This window comes from Mus caroli, chromosome 2 (genome assembly GCF_900094665.2).
Source record: "Mus caroli chromosome 2, CAROLI_EIJ_v1.1, whole genome shotgun sequence".
NCBI classification, from domain to species: domain Eukaryota; kingdom Metazoa; phylum Chordata; class Mammalia; order Rodentia; family Muridae; genus Mus; species Mus caroli.
In genome coordinates, this window is record NC_034571.1 from 59,560,579 (window position 1) to 59,586,820 (window position 26,242).

The 26,242-nt window shown below is 38.6% G+C and overlaps 1 protein-coding gene across 3 annotated transcripts in view; it reads right to left on the reverse strand.

Moving 5' to 3' along the window:
* Positions 1 to 15,954: 15,954 nt before the first annotated feature.
* Grb14 (growth factor receptor bound protein 14) overlaps positions 15,955 to 26,242 on the reverse strand; it is a 108,803-nt gene continuing 98,515 nt past the window's right edge. For all 3 annotated transcript variants that reach the window (XM_021185074.2, XM_021185092.2, XM_021185083.2), the window contains 5 exons: positions 20,819 to 20,935; positions 20,655 to 20,727; positions 20,449 to 20,536; positions 18,316 to 18,409; positions 15,955 to 16,327 (listed from right to left, as the gene is read on the reverse strand). In XM_021185074.2, coding sequence (XP_021040733.1) covers positions 16,181 to 16,327; positions 18,316 to 18,409; positions 20,449 to 20,536; positions 20,655 to 20,727; positions 20,819 to 20,935 — 519 coding nt within the window. In that variant the 3' untranslated portion in view covers positions 15,955 to 16,180. The remainder of the gene's footprint in view (positions 16,328 to 18,315; positions 18,410 to 20,448; positions 20,537 to 20,654; positions 20,728 to 20,818; positions 20,936 to 26,242) is intronic.

A 26,242-nucleotide genomic window follows, 5' to 3' on the forward strand; every position in this document is an offset into this window, starting at 1 on the left:
CTCAGAACCTGTTTTCTGCAACAAATATGTATTTACCACTAGGCCAGCACTAAACTTAGAGGATACAAATGATAATTTTATCACAGTTAATTTGTGATAAATGCTTCTCAAATGACATGATGATAAAGCAACTATTATTGTTTCTATTTTACTGATAAGTCAAACTGAGATTATGAAGTAATTTGTCATAGTTATGTTTTAAATATCTTGGGATTTTTATATGCAGGCTTGTCTAATTCCAAGTCAAAAAATGTGAGTTCTATATAGTACTTTTTGTTGCCTTTAAGAGTCTCATGAGTGGGGGAGACATAATGTGGATTCACTACAGGACAGGGTATGTACAGTGAACTGGTACCTTCAGAAAAGGTGCACTTGCTGGTTCTGTGCTATCAGTGTGACACAGAATTCACAGTGTTCCACAGATATCCATTTGATCTTTAGTACCATATTGCCAGCCTGGAAAAATCTACTTATTGTCCCATCATATTGCATTCCCCACCTATTAAACAAAAACATAAAGTACACTTTACCAGGTCAGCCTGAGGGCTTCTTGAGTTGAGTCCTGTCATACGTCTTGGTCACTGCTTGGCCCGCAACACATGCAACAAGTGTCACTAGTTCTTAGTTTTCAACCAAGAAAGTATAGGGAGTTACTGGTGTGGATGAGGTAGGAGGGAAGATGGCACTCTAAAGTGAAGGCACACTGCCAAAGGCCAATAATGGAAAGAGTGTGACAAAGAAAAGGATCCTGAGAAATCGCATGTGTAGTCATTTTAGGGGTTTCCCATGGTGAAGCAGGAGGTGTTGTTCCATGATGAAGTAGAGGGAGACAGTACTATGACATCAGAATGATCTCATAGGTAACTGTCAGATTAAAAAGGGATTTGTACAGGGTGTTGCCCTCGACACAATGGCAGGATATGTCACTCTTTGCAGCTCTCATAATTACCAAAAACTGTAATTCCTATACTCTGCTAGAAAATGCCACTGCAAGATTTTCTTGACTCTTTTTTAAATCTAGCACTGGCAGTTTTATTATAGAAATCTTAATTGGCTAATGTAAATAGTTGACTGCACAAGCCATCAAGTTCATATATCCCCTAGAAGATAACCTTGAAGTTGTAAGCTTTCTCCTCCCCGTTTCCTACAATTTGCTCAAATTTCTGCTCACCAAATTTTTTCTCACCAGTTTTGCCATAGCACAGTATATAATCAAGCCTGTGAGTGGACCATAATTTTCCTTCAGAAATAGTAGTAAAGAGCTACATTTGGAAATAAAATACAAACACTGGTTAATGCCAAATAGCAATGTTTACCTAACAAACATGCAAAACGTGCTTAACATTTTCTCTAGTATCAATTTATTTTTATTTAGTTTTGTTCACTTATGGCTGCACAACTGCATTTAAATAGCAAATTTGCTCCACACCCAAAACATTCATACCCAATCTAAATTCATATATATCTTGTTTTAATTCCACATTGACACATTTATTAGAGATAGATCAAATTCCCTCTATTCATTCAAAGCCTGGCTCTTAGGGAAATCATTTGTTTCCAGAAGGTCCAATCTCTGCAAACATAGGAATTGCCATTGTGCTGTAGATAGCACATTATGTTATTTATAAAGTGCCACACTGGAACAGAATAATGCTATCCATCAGTATCCAATCAGCAGTGAAGTTGGCAGAGGAAAGTGGGGTGTACAAGAATGCATTGGCACAGACCATTTAAACAGGCGGATTCTCGAGCTAGAACTTGGCAATGGCTTGCGAAACTAATTTATTTGTTATTTGCGGGAAAAGGTTGCCACTTTGAAAGGCACTCAAAAGTTTCCAATTTCAGAGCCCTTGCAGTCAAACAATGCAACTGGCATTCTCTCTCCCATGATAGCCTCCTAACGCCCCCTCCCACCGTCCAGATACCTGATAACATTTCATTTCATTCTCTGCCATGGTTATGATTTTTTTTTTGCTCATTCTCTATTTCTGTTTTTAAAATTGAATCCTCTCCAAATTCTTTCCCATTTTTAAACACCACCTGCTCTTCTTGCTACCATACCTCCAACACAGGTTCACACTTCTTGAGATGCCCATTGTTGCTTAGTATTAAAGACACTGATTCTTTTTTCAAATATGTTAATGGAATGCAGACAAGTGAAACTTCCATGAGCACCTGTAAACTCGGTGGGGCTGGAATGAAAAACACATTGGGGAATTTCCATATATTGGAGGACTAATTCTTCTTTTTAAATTCTTTGTTTTTATGAACGTGGGCATCACGCCTGCGTGTATGTCTGCACACACAAGTAAGCAGTGCCCATGGAGAACTGAAGAGGGCATCAGATCCCTTGATACTGGAGATACAGATAGTTGTGAGCAGCTACTCGTGTTCTGGGAATCTTACATGGATCCTCTGGAAGAGCATCTGGTACCCTTAATCACTGAACCATCTCCCCAACCCTCAGTGTTCTCACAAACTGATTCTTCATTCCATCACAGAGTACAAAGTATAAAGACTAAGCAATTCTGGAAGAAGAGCAAGGTACAATCAGATCTTTCACCATGAAAAAAACAAAAACTTTTTATATAGATTGGTTATTTTATATCTTGTGTTTGTAGATTACAAAAGACAAGTTGAATCACAGACACAAATGAGAACTCGAAAACAGAATCAGGGATTGCAAACTGGGAAATGGTAAAGGCCACAGCTAACTCTGTCATCTACAAACGACTTCAGAAATGGCTTCTGAGCAGGGTGTGGTGGCACACACCTTTAATCTGAGGACTGGGGACCAATCTTCCATAAATCTGGCAGGAGAGGAAATTTAATGTTTATGACCACTAGTGATGTCTGCCAAGGCTAAGTCTGGGTGCTACCGAGTGACTCGAGAGGATTTCAAAGAGGACAGTGCTTATAGAGGTGAAAGAGAGGACAGAAAGCACAGAGAGCAAGGTACCAAATCTCTTTCTAAAATATGTATTCACAGAACCAGCCTTTGATTAGGAGGCAGGAATTAAGGAAAGAATAGCATGACCACAGTTGTTAGTGTAGAACATTAGTGGAGCTATGCAAGGTGTCCCACTCCCAAAACAGCTCACAGATTCTTAGAACTTTTTTTCTCAAGCATTTCCAACCCAGGACTGCAATCAGCAAGCAGGTAGCAGGTCTTTCCAGATTTCTTATGCTTAAATGGAAATACAAAAAATCAAATAAAGTTAATTCCTTCTTATTCCTTCTGTTTATGGGACTCAGTATAAGGAATGAAAATTTGTTCATATTCTAAGGATACTTTATACAGATTTTTAAAAATCTTTTAAGGGGATTTTATGTTGTTTATCTTCATTGATGTCTAGGTTTGTGCAATTAAATCTAAAATTAATCTCATTAGGATGAGTCTCTTTACAAAATTCATTAATCCCCTGCCTTCTGTAATGGATTTGATTCTCTCCTGGCCCAGCTAAACTGTAGTCATCTGTGCTGGCCATACCCTATGAAGTTGCATGACGGTTATTTTTAAATCAAAGACAATTTAATGCAATGTGTACACGTGTTCTGTAACAAGCAAATGTAACCAAGCATGTCTGCTTCTTTATCTTATGTGTTTATTTTAAGTTACTGGGAATTGTAAAATTAGCATAACCTGTTCTCAAGCATATTTACCTGTTGGCTTTCTCTGTATTAAGTTCAACACAGCAGCTATAATGAGTGTGTATTAAATTCTGAGTTCAAAATGAAGCTCTCTGGATTAAGTCATCTTACATTGCAATTCATGACTGTAATCCAGAACACAATTATTAGACGCCAAAACTTGTCTACCTTAACAATGATAGCAGAGATCCAATATAACTCTTTAGGAATTTTTGTTTCATGCAGTTCATATGGATTTTGTGAATGTTTCAGACATGTCTTGATGGAAAACCAGAAGTACCCATTCTTCCTGACCTCTTTTTGACAGAGCAAGAAAACAGAGGAATGAGCATCCTTTCTTCTAGAACAGGAGTAGGGGTTCTCCTAGCTGACCTTCACCATTTCATTGGTACAGCCATCAACACATACATTCAGTTTGATAATAATCTTCCAGCTTAAAGAGATCTCTTGAAATTATTTATTATTAAGTTTCATTACTTCCTGCAAATGATCCCGCTGATTAAGAGCACCCTTTCAGGCTCACCACACCTAGACTAATCACAACATGACGATGAAATTTGAGCTGACTTGCTTTCCACGGCACCTATCTCATCAAATCTTTAAGTATAATTTAATGAAATGTCTGTTGATATAACTATAAAAGTGGAAAAACTCATTTATAGAATCAGCCAACCATACCTGAAGTGCATTTGCAATCTTTGACAAGTCAAGGATCACATAAACATTTTGAATTGTCTTCGTGTTGAAGAGGTAGCACTATACTCTGCCCCCTTGCAGTAACAAACAAGGTCTCTCTCTCTCTCTCTCTCTCTCTCTCTCTCTCTCTCTCTCTCTCTCTCTCTCTCTCTCTCTCTCTCTCTCTCTCTCTCTCTCTCTCTCTCTGCTGGGAAACCTGATTCCTCAGAATCAGACCTTTAAGATATATTTTGAAAAGTATCAAGTGATATGAGCATATAAAATGCTGTAGCCTGTATGGATATTCAAAGACCTTGTTCAAATTGTTACTCTTATAAAACCGTAAATGCATGCCATCTAAATTTATTACAAATATTGTCTTATAATGGCAACTTGAAGGTAACTTCCTACATGTAGGATGAAGGTTTACTAATACAATTCATAAGTACAAAAGTATATATTTTTGTGTGTATATACATATATATAGTAAATTCTATATTGTAGAATATGAAAGTTGAGATTTTATAAGCTCAAGAAAGCGATAGTATGAATGAAGTTAAAAGGTTCAGACCACCTCCATTAAAATCTGCATAGACAAGACACAAGAAAAGAACATGTTATTTTGAAAATAATTGCAGCACACGCTGAGTGCAGTAACCCATTTGGAGGTGAAGTTGTCCATTTGAAGTCACTACATTTGTGATCTATTATCTATCTGCATAGCATATTTTCATATATATATACATATATATATATTCCTTTTTGTGAATTTTTGAGGACAAAGACCTTGTCTCTTTTTATAGTTCAGTTACTTAGCACACATGATAGCTCCTGAGATATAAGAAATAATCAGTAAGTGTTAAATAGATAGATTACAGGAAGAAAAAAAAAACAGTCATAACCAATTTTGGAAACTACCTTATACACAAACTCATTATTATTTTCATATATTGCAAAAATGCTACCAAAGGAGAAAAGAAATACCCAAAATTAATTTTAATATTATTTATATTTATTTTATGTGTATGAGTGTTTTGCCAGAATGTATATATGTGCACTGCATGTATGTCAGATGTAGAGGACAAATAGGATGACAGATCGTTTGGAACTAGAATTACCATCACTATATAGGTGCTTGGAACCAGGTTCTAAGCAAGAGCAACCAATGCTCTTAACCACAGAGCCGAAATTATTTTTTCAAATGCTGAGGAAGGATTACGTTCTATTTTTGTATGTTATGGTAGGAGATGTATCTATTATTCAAAGCAGACCATATTTGCCTGCTTATCTTGGCAGACAGCTTGGAGAGACTAGACAGTGGCATATGAAGTGCACTCCTTGTTCAAGAGAACCTTACAGTCTGTTCTAAACATGCTAATTTGACAAAGTACTTTCATCAATGTGCACTCATAAATGTAAACTTTTGATAGAACAATTTGCTGTATGAATCTAACTTTTTTTTCTTGGATGGTTTCAAAGCAAAGGTATATTTTTATGTTGCTTGCTGAAGTACAGTCAGACTATGAATAGCAAAAGAAACGCTGGGTGAGAAAAAAAAATGTCTAAGGAGAATACATACATAAAGAAGGCAGAGGAACCTACCCAAAACAAACACAACCAACAGCAAAAGCATAGCCCGGAAGGGTTGCAGAGAACTCAAGCTATTTACGTTTCTGTATTCTTTCTTGAATGTAACATTGGTACTGACTATGAACCAAGGCTCATACATGCAAGGCAAGTGTTCTCCTACTACAGTTGCCTTACAAAAAGAGAGACAGAAAAAAATTAGAATACAAGACACTGAAAAAGTTTAGTTAGAATAGACATAATAATCCTAGCATGGGTTTAAAAAGCTGTGTGGTTACAGTAATGATCACTTTATCCTTTTAACCAAAAATTAAGAAATGGTTGTTATATTCACAAGGAGAAAAGACAAAGAAAATGACATAGAAAGTAATATTTATTGAAAGAGTTTATTCTACAATTGAGGTCTTCCGATTTGTGTATATTATCCCTGAGATGTAAGGTCTCCTTATCCCTCTCCCCAATACATATTGAACCCCCTCCCAAATTCAATCTAGCTAGAGTACCTAGAGACCAGACTCCTTTACTCAAAGGCTTTATTGGCCAGGTTTTAAAAGAAAACATAAACAGATAAAGATAACCTCCATCAGGCCACTGAAAATCAGCACATTTGAGCAACAAAATGAGTAGCTTTACAAAACAATCCTTCTGGCCTGGAGAGATGGCTCAGTGGTTAAGAGCAGTTCTGATCTTCCAGACGTCCTGAGTTCAATTTCCAGCAACCACATGTTGGTTCACACTCATCATCTATACTGGGACCTGATGTCCTCTTTTGACATGCACATGTACATACAGATAATGTAGTCATTACTCACATAATGAAATAAATAAATCTAAAAAAATCCTTCCAATATACAAATAAATCCTAAATTATTAAAGAAAAGAAAATGAATCATGCTACCAACATTTTTTGGTAAATATAGAATTTTCATTCCTTAGTTTCAAAATCATTTAATAGTTACCATGTGGTTTACCCATAGTACTTTTCCACAAATCAAATCATGTTATGCCATTAGAACACATAGCTACTAATGACCTAACAAACCCTTTAGCTTGAAAGCAGTATGTCATTCCTTGGTATAGACTGCAACAGCACATTTCTTTCTACAGCAGAAGTGAGGTTAATATACAACTGCATACCTGTTATATTCATAGATGAGCATGAGAACAGTTGACCAACCCTAGAGCTAAGTTCAGATTGGCCTGAAGTTAGGAGAGTATTAGTCATATTCATTTGCTGTTGTTGTTTCATTCATGTTGAAGATTGAGAACATTTCCACCTGTCTTCTAATTGTGCTTCAAAGATTAACCAACAAACATTAAAGCTCCAGGCAACCCTAACTCCAGTGTCTCAGTTGTGGTAACTCGATTAAATTTTATGGATCTGCACAGACAAGGCCCATTTCAAAAGGCTCTGGAAGAGACTTAACAGATACTTTCTGTCCCATAATAGCAAACTTGAGTATCAATGATGATCACATGCACTGCCAGCCCCTAGTGAATGCACTACCCATGGAGAGTATTCAGTGCAATGCCTGGGCCTTAGAAATCATGGCAACAGTATTATCTACTAAACTGAACCCTTTTGGAATCTAAGGTGAATGAATCAGACACCCCAAGACTTGAAAGCAAGCTTGAGCCCTTTTGTTTTTTTCCTTATGGTGTCAGGACAGCAAACCACACATACAGATTTTTTTTTCTTCAACAGAAATAACCTAATCCAAGAACCAGTGATAGGACTGAAAATGTAGCTGAGAAATCCATGACTGCCCTTGTTTTATTTGCACAGTAACACAGGGGAAGAAATGAGTACCAGCCGTTTAAATGGCTTGTATACTAGGGACAGTGGCAAGACACGGGTGGAATCTTAACTCTTTCCTACAGAGGAGAGGCAGCCATGATCTGGAGATACACACATTTTAAAACCTAAAAGCTGACATTCAGAGTTGCTTAGGGAGATGTCTTAACTCCATTATCAGCTAAAATATAACTGCATTATAAGCCATTGATATAGGTTCTCAACAGCGGCCTCAACGTGATGGGGACAACCATGCCTTACACCTAACAGCACACCAGACCTCTGAGTTGCAAAATATATTGCAGTCACTGAGATTTTTAATTAAAGCAAAACTATATCTTTTAAAAATGTACTTAATTAGTCCTCAGATTATTCGTTGGATGAACATGAAGTTTCCACAACCATTGTGACATTAAAAACAACAGAATTTTCTGAGAAGGAAATCAGTTTTTAAAACACCTATAGCTATCTCACACCGTATATGTATCCTAAGACTATTCTTATTTCTTGACATTTACCCTGATTCTCTCGAAAGACTCACGCCTTCTTACATGCTTTCCAGCTTTTTTTATTAATTAGACAAATTATTAGTATTAAAAGACAACATAATAGTTTCAAGAAGTAACTTCACAGACTAGCTGCATATTTAATCAACTGCTTCTAAATTTTTAATCATCTGAGTCCAGGTTCTTGTCTTGAAGCTTAACTTGATAACAAACCTACCAACTGGTAGGACTAATTGGCGCAGAGTCAGTCAATAATTTATAAGGGAAGGGAAAAACATATTGGATGTTATGAGGTACAAGACCACCAGCCAGTTAATCCTGAGAGGTAACAGGGAAAACAACAGCTGATTCCACAAATCCATGGCGCGCTGGTGACATCCACTGGCTGTGCACTAGTATCACCTGGATTCTTCGGTGTTCTCCTACATGGATTCTAAAAGAGACCTGGTAGGTTTTGTGTGTTGTGTTTTTATGTCTTTCCTTTATGTTAATCATACCTGTATCACCCGTATAGCCATTGCATTTATTACACCAAATGCATCATTTCAAAGCCATAATTCAGTCATAGAGGGTAACTGTTCTGTGTAAAGCAGATCTGACAAAATTTCTTACTGTTCTGAATTTGAAATAAGAAAACTTCAGTGAGCAGAGAAAGTATTTTCAGAGTTACACAATAAGCATCCATATTGTCCTCTTACACAGCTGAGAACTGGGTAGATCTCCTTGTAATATAATTTTTTTGGGGGGGAGACCAATGTGCCAAGAAAGAGCAGATAAATTAAGATTCAAGAAGTTAAGAAATTATTCTAAAATTTAGTTTGATTCTTGAGTGAATCTGAATGATCTGAAAGGCTTTTGTGCCCCTGTAAATTTGAGAGCACCCCTACAGAAGTATAGCAGAAATGCTGAGAGAATTTCTCATCTATTTAGTTCACAATGCACACTTAAAGGAACACTGCATTAGCATTGACACTTCTGCCATCACTGCTCCGAGACCAACATCATACCGAGATCAGAACACAAATTCCCCATTGAAAACTGAACAGAACAGAGATGCAACTTCATCCATGGAGCCAGATTCTTTCATAGTGACATACTTTATACTGTGCAATTTCCTAAAATTTCATCACTATATCAATCAAAACTTAATAAAGGGATTGAGGAGATGGTCTAATAGATAAAGTGCTTGTGGCAGGAGCCTGCAGACCTAAGCCCTGATCCCCTAGACCCACATAAAAAGACAGTGTTGTGGTCTGTGTCTGCAATAGCACTTGTAGAACAAAGAGAATGGGAGCGTTGAGACCGGAAGTTCAATAACCAATCTAGGGAAATCAGTGAACCCGGGATCAGTGGGAGACCTTGTCTACACATGAGACAGATGGCTACTGAGGGGGAGAGCCTAACAGTGACCTCTAACTTCCACTGGTATGCACACACATGTGTACCTGCACATACATGACCATGTGCACACATAGAACCCACAATCATACACACATGCATAATCTTCTAAAACTCTTTCCAAATCTTCCAGACAGTACACAAAGCAGCATATACAACAGGAATCATTTATGACAATTGTGAAAACGGAACAAGGAATACAAATGAATTTAGCTTAGCTAGGTGAGGGGAACTAAATGTTTAGGTCATAGTGCCTGGGGTATTCTCATAGTAAATACTAGTATTTGCAGTCTTGTGTCATCTGCAAGTTATAAAACCCCAGATGGATTTTTGTTTGTTTGTTTTGCTACTTCTATCTGTTTTTTTTTCACACATGAAGATATTTCTTTTTGTGTAAATTGTTTTAAGTACACAGCTCCCAGCCTCCAGGGAGCTGATGGGTATTGAGGAGCACTTGGTGGGACACTCAACAGTCCTAATAGTATTTAAGGAACGAGTTGTAGCAGCATTCTACCTGTAAATCTAGCAACTAAGCTCCCCAGGTCTTCAGAAACTTCACAGATGACGTTGGCTAATGTGCAGAGTTGTGGAACTTGTATGAAAGCATCGATTTAAAGAACTTAAGTGCATAATTATAGCACAGAGGAAAGGAGAATTTTGAAAGATACCAAGAAGATAAGACACACTAAGGGAAGGTATTTAAAAGAATAGGCTTGCGATATGAGCAGAGGAGACCACGTTATTTTCTCTAAAGGAACCGAATATTAGCCCATTGATTACAACTCCAGATGAGTTATTTTCCTTTATGGTGACTGAAACATTCTACCAGTGTGATGTGCATCATCAAGACATTAATGTCCTTTCAGAAGATGTGCTCAAACGACCTTCAGACTCCCTGGATCTCATTCTTCTGTGCTCAGGATGCTACAGCTGAAGGAATCCCGGGGAGCTTCCTGTTGAAGCACTTTGTAGTCTTTACCAGATGATGAAAAGCTGGGAGCGAAACTGAACTCAGGAGTTAAAAGCAAGCCCTTGTAATGAAAATTCTCTAGCTTCTCTCAGTGATAAAGACTACAGCCTAAGAAGAGAAGGTGAATTTCGACTTCGTTTCTCTTCTTGAGGAACATGCCATACACACTTATTAGCCACGACAATTATTGGGAATTAATGAGTTTCTGTGCTTCCTAAGAACCCAGGTTAAAAAGTTGACTTGGTAAAAGAATACTCCAAATGTGTGTGTTAGAGAAAACAGTACAAGCTCAACTCCAGTAATGACAAATATAAAATATTATCAAATTCAGAAAGGTATCGAGAATGTTTTTTGAATATTTTCCTGAACAATATATTTACCTAATATGAAGAAAAATTTAGATTACTGAAAGTATCATCATTCATTTTTGAAGTATAAAAATGATAAAACAAAAGATTAAGGCACCTTACCGTCCCATGGCTTTTCTATTACAGGAGTATCAGGTTCAATTGTTTCTGATACCATGTTCATGAACATTCTGACACACAACCAGAGACAAATCTTTCATCAAGGGTTGAGGAAATTTTTTCACAGCAGTATATGCATACACAGGATTATCTATTATGATTATGGCCAGTCCCATTTGCATGATTTAATTTTTCACTATTATGAATGGTGCTGTTAAAGCTATCCAGTCTTGCTTGCTTCCTGTACGTGTTTTGTGCAGCATTAACCCAACATAACTCTAATCTTGGTTCTCTAAATTCCCATACATAGCCTTTCCATTTCCCTCAGAATGAAGCCCAAGTCACAGTCTATGGTCTTTAAGAATCTATGGTATCTGGCATCACCTGCAACATCACCTTCGTCATTCTTGTGGTCCCCTCACATATCATAGCTATTGATGCTGGCCTTAGTTTATTCCTCAAGTTTACCTTGCCATCTTTTGCATAGACCTCCCCCTACAATCCTAAAACATTCTGCCCTCCACTGCTTAGTTCTTCACCCATGGAGCTCTACTTTTTAAACAGCTATCTTTCTCCTTATGGCCCAACTGCTCCACCATGGTGAACCAACTCTTTTCTTCCTGTCTCCCTTCTTCAGTTTGAGCTCTAATTCTAATCTTCCAGTGAGAAACAAGTTTTCTACATGTCACTAATCCCACAAGCATATGCCCCAAGACCCTAAGATATCACCTTCCTATGTGAAGAGATCTTTAGGAAACCAGTTTTGTTGTAAGAATTTTGATGTCATCTGTTAAAATCGCAATCAACATTTGTTCTCCTTCGTTCTTTTATCCTCCCTCATCTCATTCATCGACTCTCTCCCTGTCCCCTCCATACAACTCTCTTTCCATGCCCTGGCTCTTGAGTGGGCTTTTCTCATTATCATATATCTATCATATATGCAGTATATCATAAAACACATTTCAAAGACTTCTATCTTCCATCATTTCTCTGCCCCATTATCTTCTCCAGTTTTGGTCACCATATCAACTCCTTTTCTATCTCTGGGCCATTATTCAACTTTAAGACAGATATGATAGAATGAGTTCAACCATTCATTTAATTTTGGAGATGCATAAAAATAAATAAAAAGATAAATAAAGGGATAGATCATATTTATGATGTCTAAAAGAAAACCAAAACTTGAAACATCTTACTATGGTTTTTACCTAACTGAGGCAAAAACTTGCTTTACCTCACAGTGAAATGCCCTAATACAGAAGGAACTGGCTTTCAAGTTCTATTTTCCATAAGTTCGTTATGTGTTGTCATAGCCTGTGCACTGAAGTTACAAGGAAGCTATTATCATTTGCTGGAAAACTCTTAACTTCCACCTATAGTATGTCTATGCTGCCTGGCACTCTGCTTGGGCCATCTTATGACATCATAGAGTTCTTTACCAGAGGCTTTGTATACCCAACTCCTGCCTGCCTTCCAATAGCACTGTTATTTAGAGCACTTAGTCTGCTTTTTAGGACAGATGCTTATAACTCAATATTTACCTTTTCACATCTAAAAGTAACTCTCACATAACAGGCACTCAGGGCATCCAGGCAGGAGTGAATGTAACACGCACATAAGACAATGACAGCATCTTCTGCTCCTAGTTGCATGAGCTTCTGAGGGAGGTGAGTGCAATATGAGTACAGAACCAGACAGGGAGGGCACTTTTATGCAGTTTTCTAAGTTCTGCACATTGAACAAAGCAGCTGAGAAGAGTTCTTTCAACTTCCCCACCTAGCCTGGTGTTCCCTCCATCTTCACACCGCTCTCACAGTAAGTTTCCATCGTTCTGTCCTTCCCCTGTGTCAGTCACTATCACTTGGAAATAGGATTCAACTATCGAGAATGTCAAATCCAGTGTAGTAGGTGAAAGCAGTTATGGATTTCTGTAGGAACTGGGACAAATGGACACAGCCTAGCTGTTCTCCTGGCCCTACAGAAAGGTGGGACTAGCAGCTGGGTTCATGGCTACTTCTAAGATACAGCCAGGGTGTAGGCAGAGACCAAATGTAGAGGCACACCATACAAAGTGTAATGTATCACCCCTGACATGAAGGGGGAAAGAGAAGCAAGCATGGGAATGGCACCTGTACTATCATTTAAACCCCGGTGCCCACTGCCTTAAACATTGAGTGAAGTTGAATTAGAAAGTTGAGAACTCTGTAAACTTAGTTCTTTGAAAAAAATAAGACTGATCACATGGTGTTACAACTACACAAATGTGCAATTATGCTGGTGAGAAATGCACTTATGGAATTTCTGCAATAAGGTGATTATTGTGACATGCTCAGCCAAGATTTTGGCCTTTCTTTTATGCAAATACCAAACTTGTAGCCCAAGGAACATGCAGTTGGAGACATTACTAGCAATACCCCAGCTATGTGCATTCCTAAACGTCACAGATGGTGAAAGTGGGAGCCAAGACTAGCAAAGATGGTGCATCCCAAGCAGTAGGCATGGAGCTGTGGATGAATGTTCATCAAATGTTATAGGAACCTTCCTCTTAAAGAAAACTATTTGATGCCACTGGTAGTATAAGAAGTGTGACTCATCCAGGGAACACAAGATAGAAACCTAGAGGACTTACATAAGAAATAGACACTATTCCAGAAGTAATCAAAGCAAGAAACTATACATCAAGGTTTGCAGCATGGTCATCTAGATGCAGAAGTAGACAGAACAATATCTCTGCATAATCAGCTCAATATCTATTTAATTTACCCATTTCATGGCATTCTATGAAAGTTTTTCAAGAGCTTCACCTGGATGCTGGAGGAATCCATAATACCTTGAAGCTTACAAATGACTAGCAATAGAAAGAACAACTTTTGAAATGGTGAGGCCAGCTCTGAGAACTGTTCTGTAACTAGACAAGTAACATCCTTCCACAAGAACACTATAATCTGAAGACTAAACATACAAATAAGATATCTGCAGTTATTATTGTTGGCGTTCAAAAGACAGATGCCATAGAGTACTCTGATTAACAAATGGTAAGCCCCATAAATGGGAGCTAAGCCAAAACACTCATCTAGTCTAGTCACACTAGCTGAGGCCTATACTCTAACACAAATAAGCAATTAATTTTAAACAAAACACTCGTAATAATTTTCAACTTATTGTCTTGGATATGTAAATATCATAATAATGTCCTTATCCTTCAGTATCAGGGAATACAAAAGAATAGTGAACAGATGGTCCACCCCATCTCTTCCTTTCTGAAAGAGTGGAGCGAGCACACTTCAGCAAGTGAACAGAGGAGAATGGAAATGATTTGTCTTCATCTTTATCAAAACTGTACAAATCAAATGAACAAAGCTAAATCAAAGTGGGAGATAATCCAAGAGTAATTCATATTTTCTGGGGAATATATTGAAATTACCTGACAAGTGGATATGTCTGGCATCATCAGATTTAACATCACGTTAAGTTCATACCCCATACACACATACACACATTTTCAGAAGGAACAAAATTAATGATTTCTCTACACCAATCTTCCCTCGGGAATTTTCATTGACTTATAATATCTACAGATTATGAGTACAGTCAGAAATATAAATGACAGAGACAAATGCAAATTGTCAGTTGATTAGAGTTTAGCATTGTGATCAGCATACTATATATTATCTATTTGTGTACAAAATAAACAAACATATTCTAACTCAAAACACAAAGGGTTTTCATAAATTAGAAATAAGTCAGATCTACTCAGGCCTGTTTTGGAAGGGAAAGAAGGGACTGATATACTTGAAGAGCCTATATCTTTAAGTCTTCATCGAGACTTGACAGTATTCTTTAACAAAAGAATGGACTATGTTTTAGGTGCTTGAGGAGTTAAGCTTGTAATGTTAAAGTAAGTTGGACATTTTAAAATCCAACCAATAATTATTTCTCAGGGATGACTGATTTTATTAGCATCTTGGGAATATGTTCCATGCTCCATTACCAAAATATATCACTGTTATCTAAGATTAAATTACGTACTTCTGAAATATTTTTAAAGAAATTTTAACTTTCCCACGATGTTGTTACAAAGGTCAGTTAGAAGGAAAAAAATAAGATATATTAATGTTTGCTGGTGTTTTGTTTCTCGTCATTTCTTTAAGAACAACTATTATCATTCCCACAAAAAGGGGGAAAAAGTTATAGAAACAGAAAGAAACAAAGGAAAAGGAGGGGGAGAGTAGGTGAGGCAGAAGGAAGAAGGGCAAGGAAGAGGAGGAGGAGGAAAGGGAGGGAGAAGAGGAACCTTCTTTCCAGGAGGTTCCTAAGAAGATGAGGAAAGCTAGTGTCTTGGTTCCTTAAGTTTGCAACCTGATAAGCTACCACAGTGAGAAGCTAAAAGAAGACATAAAGAGAAGGAAGTGCAGTTAGCTGTTTGGGTCCTTACAGATTTGAAATCCTTGATTTTACCTGCTCTGACTGTGATATTTGTGTATTAGTAAAAGGATGTAGGGTATTCTGCAAATTAGAACAAGAGATAAATGTGAACTATTGAGGTGACCAGCTACAGAACCACAGGTTATATGTCATCATTATTAATATTTTTAAGTTGCATAGATGAAATCCAGTGTTGAAAAGATCTTTCTGAATCCAGTTTTGTCTTCTGCTTTTGGCTGTGCTGAGGAGTAAACCCAGGATTTCAAGCAGACAGAACAACTTTTTCTTTAAGTCAGGGTCTCGCTACATGTCACAGTCTGGACTTGATCCCATGAGCACTGAAGCTCTAAATATGTGTCCCCAACCCTGCAGATCCACTCCCAGCATCTTTCCATATCTCATGGTGACTGAAGTAAGTGCTTAAAGTTTCACATTTAACAAAACCCCATAGCCATGTAAAATCACACAAGAACACAAGTCTATTTTTTAATAAGGTTTAATTTTAACTAATAAGTTTAAAGTCATGAGTGTAATAGGAATCCAAGTTTTCACTAATTTGCAATGTGTGACCTATTTTTTTTTTGTAACCCACAGGTGAAATCTTCTTTTCACCATGATTTGTTGTCAGCCTTGTGATCTCTCTCTCTCTCTAATCATTCTCCTTTGCATCCTTCTTCTGTAGTTTAACAAATGACACACAGTTTGGCTAAACAGCCATCCTAGCACAGTAATGCTTCAGCTTGCAAGGAAGGACCCCCCTGTTGAGCTGGTAGAACTCCACCAGCTGGATGAGGTCTGTGAACTTCGTATGGCCATCATCCAGAGTATGGAACAGCTCACCATCATCTTCCACCTTCAAGAGAAGAAGCAACAAACTAATAAGAGGAAAGCCCAATGAACAAATAAGCAAAAACATTAAATAAAACAGAGAAGGTTATCAATGTCCCAGAAGAGCAAGTATAGGTAGTCCTCTGCATACTATGTGTTCATAAGCCTAAATCAACAAGTATATAAAACTAAGGACAATGAGAATAGCATTGTGCTTACTCTCCCTGGCATCACTTGCATTCAAATGCAGTGTCTCCTCTTTGAGTAAGCAGTCTGGCTCTTTCTTCTTCTTCTTTTAAAAAGATTTATTTATTTATTTATTTATTTATTTTATTAGATATTTTCTTCATATATATTTCAAATGCCTCTTACCTTTCCTAGTTTCCTCTCAGACAGTGCCCTATACTCCCCCCATCCTGCTCCCCAACCCACCCACTCCTGCTTCCTGTCCCTGGCATTCCCCTGTACTGGGNCGTATAATCTTCGCAAGACCAAGGGCCTCTCCTCCCACTGAAGGCCAACTAAGCCATCTTCTGCTACATATGCAACTAGAGAAACAATCTCTGGGGGGGGGGGGGGNGGTACTGGTTAGTTCATATTATTGTTCTTCCTATAGGGTTGCAGACCCCTTTAGCTCCTTGGGTACTTTCTCTAGCTCCTTCACTGGGGACCCTGTGTTCCATCCAATAGATGACTATGAGCATCCACTTCTGTATTTGCCAGGCACAGGCATAACCTCACAAGAGATAGCTATATCAGGGTACTATCAGCAAAGTCTTGCTGGCATATGCAATAGTGTCTGGGTTTGGTGGTTGTTTATGGGATGGATCCCCGGGTGGGGCAGTCTCTGGATGGTCCTTCCTTCCGTCTCAGCTCCGAACTATTTATTTATTTTATATGACTATGCTGTTTCTTTTTTCAAACACACCCAAAGAGGGCATCAAATCCCGCTACAGATGGTTGTGGGCCACCATGTGGTTCCTGGGAATTGAACCCAGAACCTCTAGCAGGGCAGTCAGCACTCTTAACCGCTGAGCCATCTCTCCAGCCCCATGCAGTCTGTTTCCTTCTCAATTCTCCCACTGTTATGTATAGTTAGGATAGCACAACTATTGCCTGTTCTTGGAGAGGATTCTGTACTCTTTAATAAGCAGAAACCTACCATGGTTTTGCTTAATATTCTTTTCTCATTTTAAATTATTTTTAAATTTTATTTATCTTTTTTTTTCCTCAGGCTTTTTGGCAAGAATCGGTTCATATTTGCTGGAGTTGCTGATCATATAATTAAAAAAAAATCAAAGGATCAGGGGGGACACTTCAGACAACTATTGGAAAAGTCCAGAAAAAGGCATCTCAAGAAGAATCGCCAGCATTCCAGCAGTCTTACAAAACAAATCTCTGCTACTCCATGAGCTACTAGTATGCACGCTACACACACACACACACACACACACACACACACACATGCACACACACGCACACGCACAGGCACATGCACACGCACAGGCATGCAGCAGCAATGCAAGAGAAACATGAAAGAGGGCTGTGCCAAAGATGCTTCTTCGTGTTCTAAGAGTAATTTAAATGCGTACCAGTGGTACAGTGCCTGCGACTTCGTCTGGCTAAAATGAAGTTAGCAGGAAACATCAACAAAAGCATGGATTTTTGAGAGGAGGAAGGAGGCAAAGGTGATTTTCAAGCACTGCTTTTTAAAAAATCTGTTAGTGACATTCATGGAAGGACTTCTTAGTGGCCTTTTAACAATAGGTGGCATGAGGTCTATACAATATCGCTAAATCACATTTTGTGGAAAAGGGGGAAATTTAATTTTTTACAATTCCTGTATTCCTTATATTAATTCAGGCTCATAAAACCATTTCTGCCAAACTTAACTTCAGTCAAAGCACAGGCTCCCAAATTATATTTAATAAAAGGAACAAAAGAAAACCCAAGTCTCCCAAATATGCATTAAGAGCATCTCCAGTACAAGAACCTGAAGTCACAATTACTTACGGGTATAATTTGATAGTGTTTTATCTTTTGTCCATGACTCATTGACAGTACAAAAGTTCTGGGGTTACTCTGACTATCCCGTACCAAGAAAACTCTAAAGAAAGAAAAGGAATTTCATTATGTTTCTCTGTACACTCGGCTTTCGTAGAAATACTTTTGTGTAGAAATGCAGGGAAGCATACATCTAAATGCTATCGCCGGGGCCTCCTTTACCAGGTGGTCAATGGATAAGACTCTCCAACTTGGCAAACAACAGGTAATAAACCTATGCTGCAAAACTATCATTATACTAATGGCTATAGCAGGGTAAATACACAAACCTTTGGTGAAGTTGTGTGCTCACAACTGCCAATATAATGGTAAAGTGGCATCAATAATTACTGTTATGTCCTTTGCTCACTGAGAAACTTGGCACTCTCTCATAACCACCCATCACAAAGAATGGACACTGCTATTTTGACTGACAGGGCATGACAGGCCCCCGAAAGGAGGAAATTATTTGGAATTAAATAGGGTTTTCTCTTCTTCTGCAGTGGATCCTCTTGTTTTTACCACTATAGACTCATTAGTAAGAAATGAATATATTCTAACAAATTAGTCTTGAAATTGTTTGTGAAATGTTTAGGTAACAATGTTTTAAGTAAAAGAAATACCCTAACAACGTGCACTTTAACCTTGAAGAGTCCAGCAGAAAACCTTTATAATGTCAGGCTAGACAAGCAAGATGTGGCCTAATGGCCTAGGAAAAAAGACTACCAGGCAGGGATTTGTATTTACTGGCAGTGCTGTGCAAAACCCGTTTTGTATTAATTATTGGCAAGCACACTGTGTAAATGTCCCTATGCTGACTCCAATACTAATCTCACTGTGCCTGGGCAAAGAGGCAGCCAATGTCTGAGCAAAGCATCCATTTCATGCGTTCTGTGTGAGGCTCAGAGATTACATCACTGGAGGATGGGACAAAAGGGCATTTCAGTGGTAAAGAAAGCTGCAATTCTCTTCCCTTCCCAAGAAGATCAGCACTACCACCTAGTGGGCTACTTGGCACCATCACATCTATCCAAAGAAATAAAAAAGGGAAAAAAAATTAAAAAAACCATACTAATATGTTATTCTTTCTTCAATTACTTTCTTTATTTCTATAAATACTGGACTCTGAAATTAAGAAAATTGTAATCTTCTATTATGTAAATACTTTTTTCTCTTGGTCTCTGTGAGACTACAGTTTGTTAAATTTATAACCACAAAAGATGTGCTTCCTGTAGAGAGTCATAGTCACAGCTCTTCTTAGAGTCTAGTGAAATGAGCAAATGTGCATCTTTATCTGAACATCAGCATCAAACAGCTCAATATTGTCAACACCGTAAGGCAACCTTTGCAGATGCAAGATCCCATCACCACTGTTTAAATGGATCCCGCTTTCCTTTCTCCCCTCTTCAAACATCAACACAACCCTCTCATTTGCTCTGCATTTAAGAAAAAAATCTGGCTAGAATTATACAAAGTGGATGAAATATACTAAATAAAATGGAAAAGCCTTCTGATTTAAATGCCCCATAAGTCATTTTATCCTCCTCTCTTATACTCCATAATACCCAATAAAAACAATGAGAGATATCATTAACAAGTAATTTTATAGCTATTACTATTTTAACAAAATGGCAATAAAGATATTAAGAGAAAAACAAACCAGGCAAGAATTCAAAATATTTAAGAAAAAGCTTTTCAACTAATGTATTTGCATCATGTCCAAGAAAACCAATTCAGGACAACATCATGGTATGAAATATATTTGGGAGCATATCTATTATATGTGCAAACCAAAATGTTGACATCTCAATCAGACTTGGCTGCCCCAACTCATACATTAGAGTCTGAGATGATTGAATCCACACAAATAAAGTGAATATTAATGCTAACTGGTCAAGGATAAAGTATCCTGTTATTTGGACATTTGTGCACAAATATTAAACACCAATAGAATGCAGTGACAACCACGCTTATGTAACAAAAGTTCTTCTGCTTTGTGACAAGGCACAGTCATAATTTCATAGCATGTGTTAAATAATTATCATGTGTAGGTAGAAAAAATAATCCAAACATGACCACTTAGACTGCAAATATCAGACTTACCCATCCACAGGCCCCTGCCGAATGATCAGCCGCTGAGCCTCATCTCTGGAAATTCTGTGGTGAAACCATGGCTGGGACTGATGGAGAGCTGGAGGAAGAAGGCAAAGGTTTGTCTGACATGATCCTGATTTCACTGAATGCAATCCCTGTCCCATCCCATGTGACTGTATCTAAAGGAACATCGATCTGACAGAGAGCAAACATACCCATGTTCACAGCAGAGCTCTGAGAGGGGGCACTGGGGCTTCCGTGATTCCCCAGGCGTAAACATCCTTTTTTCTGAGCAAGAAAAGGAACAAAAGTAAAACTCAACTTCTCAGATAAAATGACTCAAACCATGAACATTTGAGAGAAATGAAGCTGCTGGTACCCTCCAAGCGAGGCCTTCCTCAACAGCAACCGAAAGAGCTTCAGTGGGGTTGTCTATGACTCTGCTCTTCTGACCTGAGAAGTCCATTGCTACTAGGGAATTCTCTGATATGCTTCTCTGAAAAATAGAAACAACCAAAAATAAACATTTGAACTATTAATATACACCTCATCACTAAACTTCAGCTTTGAACTTGGCCATATGCATCCATTCTGGACTGGGATGCTGTCAGGGTCCCTGTAAGTGTCATGGTTGGCAGGGAAAAGATCCACACTAGGTGAAGAATGAAACTCTAGTTAGTACCACTTTAGCAGGCACTGGGGCAAACTGCCAGAATCAGACCTCGTGGTTTTATTTCCTCTTACACATTTTAAGCGCAGTTAAACTTTGGAAAGAGATTTCCACATGACACTCATCACAGCAATGCTTTAGGCTTAGCTATGTGGAAACTCCTGTGCAAAGTAGCAAAGCACCTGAGACCTGTACAATAAGAATCAATTCTTTGACTGACCAACAGTGCTCAGGGTCAGGGCCTAAAGAGGAAGCATAAGGATAGGCTCTATTGATGGAGGATGCAAAATACATGGGACACTTTCTCAGGTTCTAGTCACCTAGGGACTAAGCTCAAGATATTGGGGGATTCGGGAAAGCTAGCTCTATAGAATAGCACAACGATGACAGCTTGCTAGACAGCATCCAGTCTAGCTTCCTGGGTGTTCAGGCATCAGTAATTTCTCCTTTGGAGAAAATAGGCCCGTGTGTTTAACAGGTCTGGTTTCTCCAATACTTTCTCCAAGCTGTGCCTCTGACAGGGCTGCAGATGTGGCCAGTCAGAAATTTAAAAGTTAAAATATACAGAAGAGGTAAAACGGTGATCTCACATACATCCCCTAGTCCGGTGGTTATCTGCCAAGACAACTGAAGGGGATGTTGAATTCATGGACTTAGTTATTTCCTGGGAAGACAGCAAAAATGTCCATTGATCCATTACTTCATCTTTCTAATCTTTAAATTTTGCCAATTAAATGTCAAGTGCAGCTACTTATAAATACCCTTTTATTTTATGTGTTTTGTCTGCATGTATGTCTGTGCAATACATGTGTGAAGTGCCTGGGAAGGTCAAATGAGGAGATTGGATTCCCCAGAACTGGTGTTACAGAGGATTTGTGAGTCATGATTGTGGGTGCTAAGAGTCAAACCTGGATCCCGCGGAAAAGCAGCCAGTGTGCTTATCAGCTGAACCAACCCGAAGTGTACCCATTAGTCCACCCATGTTTATGTGCAAATTTGTTCACTATACTGAGTCATTGGTCTGACTTGAGGCCTCTGGCTTCTTCTACACTACCAAAGTTGTGTCCTCACCAGGACTCCTCTCAGTTATACTGTTGTTGCCCTGTGTCATGTAGGTCTTACAACTTTGGATCTGAAAAAAGGTTGGCCCCTTCACGTGTTCCAGCAGTTCAAAGATGAGGTAGATTTGGGGATGGGACAACTCAAAGCCCTGGATCTGGGCCTGTGTGGAAGCTGAGTTGGTCAGCCCGATAGCTCTCCTGCACCCACACCACCAGGGCCAGCTCTCCAGTACTGCTCTGGCTAGTCCACCGAATGCTGAAAGGCCAGTTTTCCTACTGATGACTTCAGGGCTAGCTCACTCACATCCACACCACCAGAGCCAGCTCTACTGTGCTGCCCATTCGAGGTGTGTGGCCCACAAAAGGATATAGTGTGGAACACATTGTGCCACACCACAGCTTCCATGAGGAGATGTTTTCTATGCTTTGTTCTGTTTTGGTTTTCTATGTTTATTTTCTTTTCTCTTTTCTCTTAGTGCAGAGGTTGCAAGGGCAGAGGACAGATAGGAAAACATGAGGAGATAAGTGGAATTACAGTGCATGATGGGAAAAGTCACAAGGAATCAATAAAAAGTTAAAAAAAATTAAAATTCATTACAATGGGAGGTATAATTAGGTCAGTATATATTTAGAATTTGTATTCATGTCTTGTTTTTATTCTTAATTTTAAATATACATATTCTTTCTTTAAACATAAATTTTAACTATTCAAATATAATAGTGTTGAGATTATTAGAAACATCCTTAAAATAAATTTAATTTTGATGTTTCTGAGAATTCCAGGAAATAGTGACTTATTGTCCCTGAAACTCAAAGAGTACCATGCCAAGAATTTGCAAGTACTGAGAAACTTGCTCTTTTCACTGTGTGTTATAATTCTAAATTGTATCATTGTTGCTGAGTAAGAATGCCCATGTATTATAATGAAAAAAAAAAACATGATCATCTTTGTTTTTGAAAATCTATTTCTAACATATAGTTCATCAATTCTGGCTTTACTCAGAAAGTAAAATTCAGTAGGATGATAGTTCAGATCTGTCTATAATATTAAAGTGTCTGAGCCCAAGGCAACACCACTTTTCTCTGTGGGGAGACTTGTGGGAAAGTGGGAAGCACAGAAAGAAGCCTGAGCCCCAGCTGGTACCACCAACAAGGACAGCCTAAAGAAAGAGGGTCAGAGTTTCTTTGCTAATATTTTTTTAAAACATATCCTCTAAAAATAAATCAGCTAATGCCTGGATCGTAGTTTCATTTACGGGGGTGGGAGGATTTTTATTTCACAATAAATCTCTTTTAAAAAAAAATGTGTCACCCTTCCTAATCAAGAATCTCGAAATGAGAAATGGTTGTCAAACTCTCTAGTCAAGAGCCTTGCTGGCTTCAGAAGTCAGGGAAATGATATACCAAATGTTTTCGAAGGAAACAACACACAATGGAAACCTTTAAGTTATTCTCCACTAGTTACTAGAGAAATGGAAGTCAAAGAGGGATGATGGTGGTAAAGCCAAGCCAGGCTGCATGTGGGGCCCGTCGGAGAGTACCATGTCATGCCTCTCTGAGGATTCAGCCAACCGACCGTGGTCACGTGTGAACTTCAAACAAAACGTTATCCACAAGAGAAACATTCAGGGTTTCTTTATCACTGCATCACACACCCCTGTTTATTAGCATCTGATATTTTCTCTGCAAAACACGAGAGAGGAGCGGTAGTCTTATTATGGCTCACCTCTATCCCTGAGACCCACGTGCAATCTCCTGTTTGTTGCAGGAGTTTTTATTACTGACAGCTGCTCTTTCCTGCCAGATGCTGTCTCTGTAATCTCTATTTGCTGTCACACTTTAGTTTGCCCTTCTCACCCCGTGATCTTCTGTGCCGGGCTGGGGACCAGTCGGATATGCTTTTGCTTTGCCGACCTTAATGAAAATCATCTACCTGCCCCAACCACAGAGTAACTGGTCTCGATCCTAATGATAGCTTGATCCTTATAATATCTTTACCTCCACATGCCAAGATGGGTTCTGCACTCTCAAGTTCCTGATAACATAAAAATGATGTTAGGAAGGAGACACAAACACAATCTTTTATTTTTTTTCTTCCCTGAAATATGCCAGGCAAGATCCCATGTTCATAATTATCTGGCAAATGCAAGGAGATTACAAGACAAATGGAGAACATTTTTACTTATTTGCTATGGAAACTACACCGTGGGAAAACAGTAATGCAGCCAATGTTTTCTACTGAATGGCAGGTGGTGGATGAAAAATTAATAGTTTACCTTTAGTGGACAAAGAAACGGAAGCGGAGCAGAGTTTGACAGCCTGGAAAGGTCATTTTCAGCTCGATTTCCTTCACATAGGAAAGCAATGCTGATAACATTCACAACTGGTTGGATTTCTCAAATATTTGCCTCAAATTCTCACCCATTCTTCTAGGGATGAATGGGCCTTTCCCCCAAGAAACATAGTCCACAACTGTAACAGCCTTGCCTTCTTTCCAAAGAAGAAGGGCTCTGGGACAAGCTTGGGTTTTTACAACTCACACTTTGAAATCCGATCCACCCACTCCTAGTGCAGTTTGCATAACATGTCTGTCACTCTGGGAGTTTAACTCCAAGGCACATAGTAGCAGTCACTATCCACCATTCCCATTTGAAGGAGCTGGATATATACCTAGCCCCCTCATTACAAAGAAGCCACGGAATTTCTCCTGTATTGTCATTTCGGCTCTTTCCTACAGAGCCACAGGACAGTCGAGATATGATCGTCCTCAAAGACTGTACAGTAATCCCTTTATCACGCACAGTAGGAAAACAGTGGCTAGCCAAAGTCATGCAGACAGCTTATGGTAACAGGGGTAACTGACTTGCTGTGTCTTCTCTAGGGTTCTTTTATTCACCACAAAGTAGGAGGTACAGGGATGAACTTCAGTTTAGAATGTGTAGGTCAGGGTCAGAAGTGGAGAATAGATGGAACACGGGTGAATTAACCCTGTCTCCTCACGTCAGCTAGGACCCTGTCAATAGCCCTTCTTCACATGAATCCTAACTTGGCCCTGTAAAGAACCAGGTATATTTGGCCTCCTGAAATGGCTGCTTCTGATTCTCATCTCAGGGCCAATGAAGGGGGACAGCTACATGCAGTTTAATAGCTAAGATGTTCACAGGTTATGAACTTTTCCATCATTTCTCTTCTCAAAATGTATATGTGAAAAAAGTATAGAGTATGCCTTTAGATATATAACTGAGTATTCTGTCCTTTATATGTGACTTCCTCTCAGTAGCTCCTGATTGAAAAGCAGCTAAGGAAGGGGACAGGGTGGGCCTGGCCTCTATTAAGCCTCTGATGTTTCCATAATCATGTAGGAAAGCGGGATGGACCACAGACACCAAAATAAGCAAGATGCTCCCACATCTTCTAACTCTCCATCACAGAAATTATGAACCACAAAGATAAACGTGATAAACACCGCCCTTTCTGATCACAACCCCCGCCCCATGGACAGGCCTTTATCGTGCAGACATCCAAACCTCTCTTCCTCTTTAGTCTCCATACACTACTACGGAGTTTGTCTTCCTATACATAGTGATCAATTAACACTGTAACTAAAATCTCACACACACCTTGAACGCCAGCATTTCCCACATTACACAATTTCAATAGACAAAGGTAACAGTGACCCCCATACTTGAATGTTAATGACAGTGATGAAAATGGAAAGGAGTTTGATTATAACATTTTCCTATGATTAAAAGGACATTAGACAATAATTGCCTCCAAATGCTTAGTTGCTGTTAAGACATTCATCCTAATGACTTCAGACTCTGAAAGAAATTTGCAGGGATTTAGGGAAGGATTAAGATAATAAAATTCAATATACTTTATATATATGTATATATGGATTGAAAGATAAAAGCAAGCTGACGAACTGTAAAAACATCCACCTTAAAGAAATTGCTATTACAAAATTCATTACATTCTTTAGTTTCTTATTTTAAGGCTTAGAAGAATATGATACAAAGATGAAAAGTTATCTTTCTATGACTTAAAGGGACCTAACTACAAAATTGGAGAG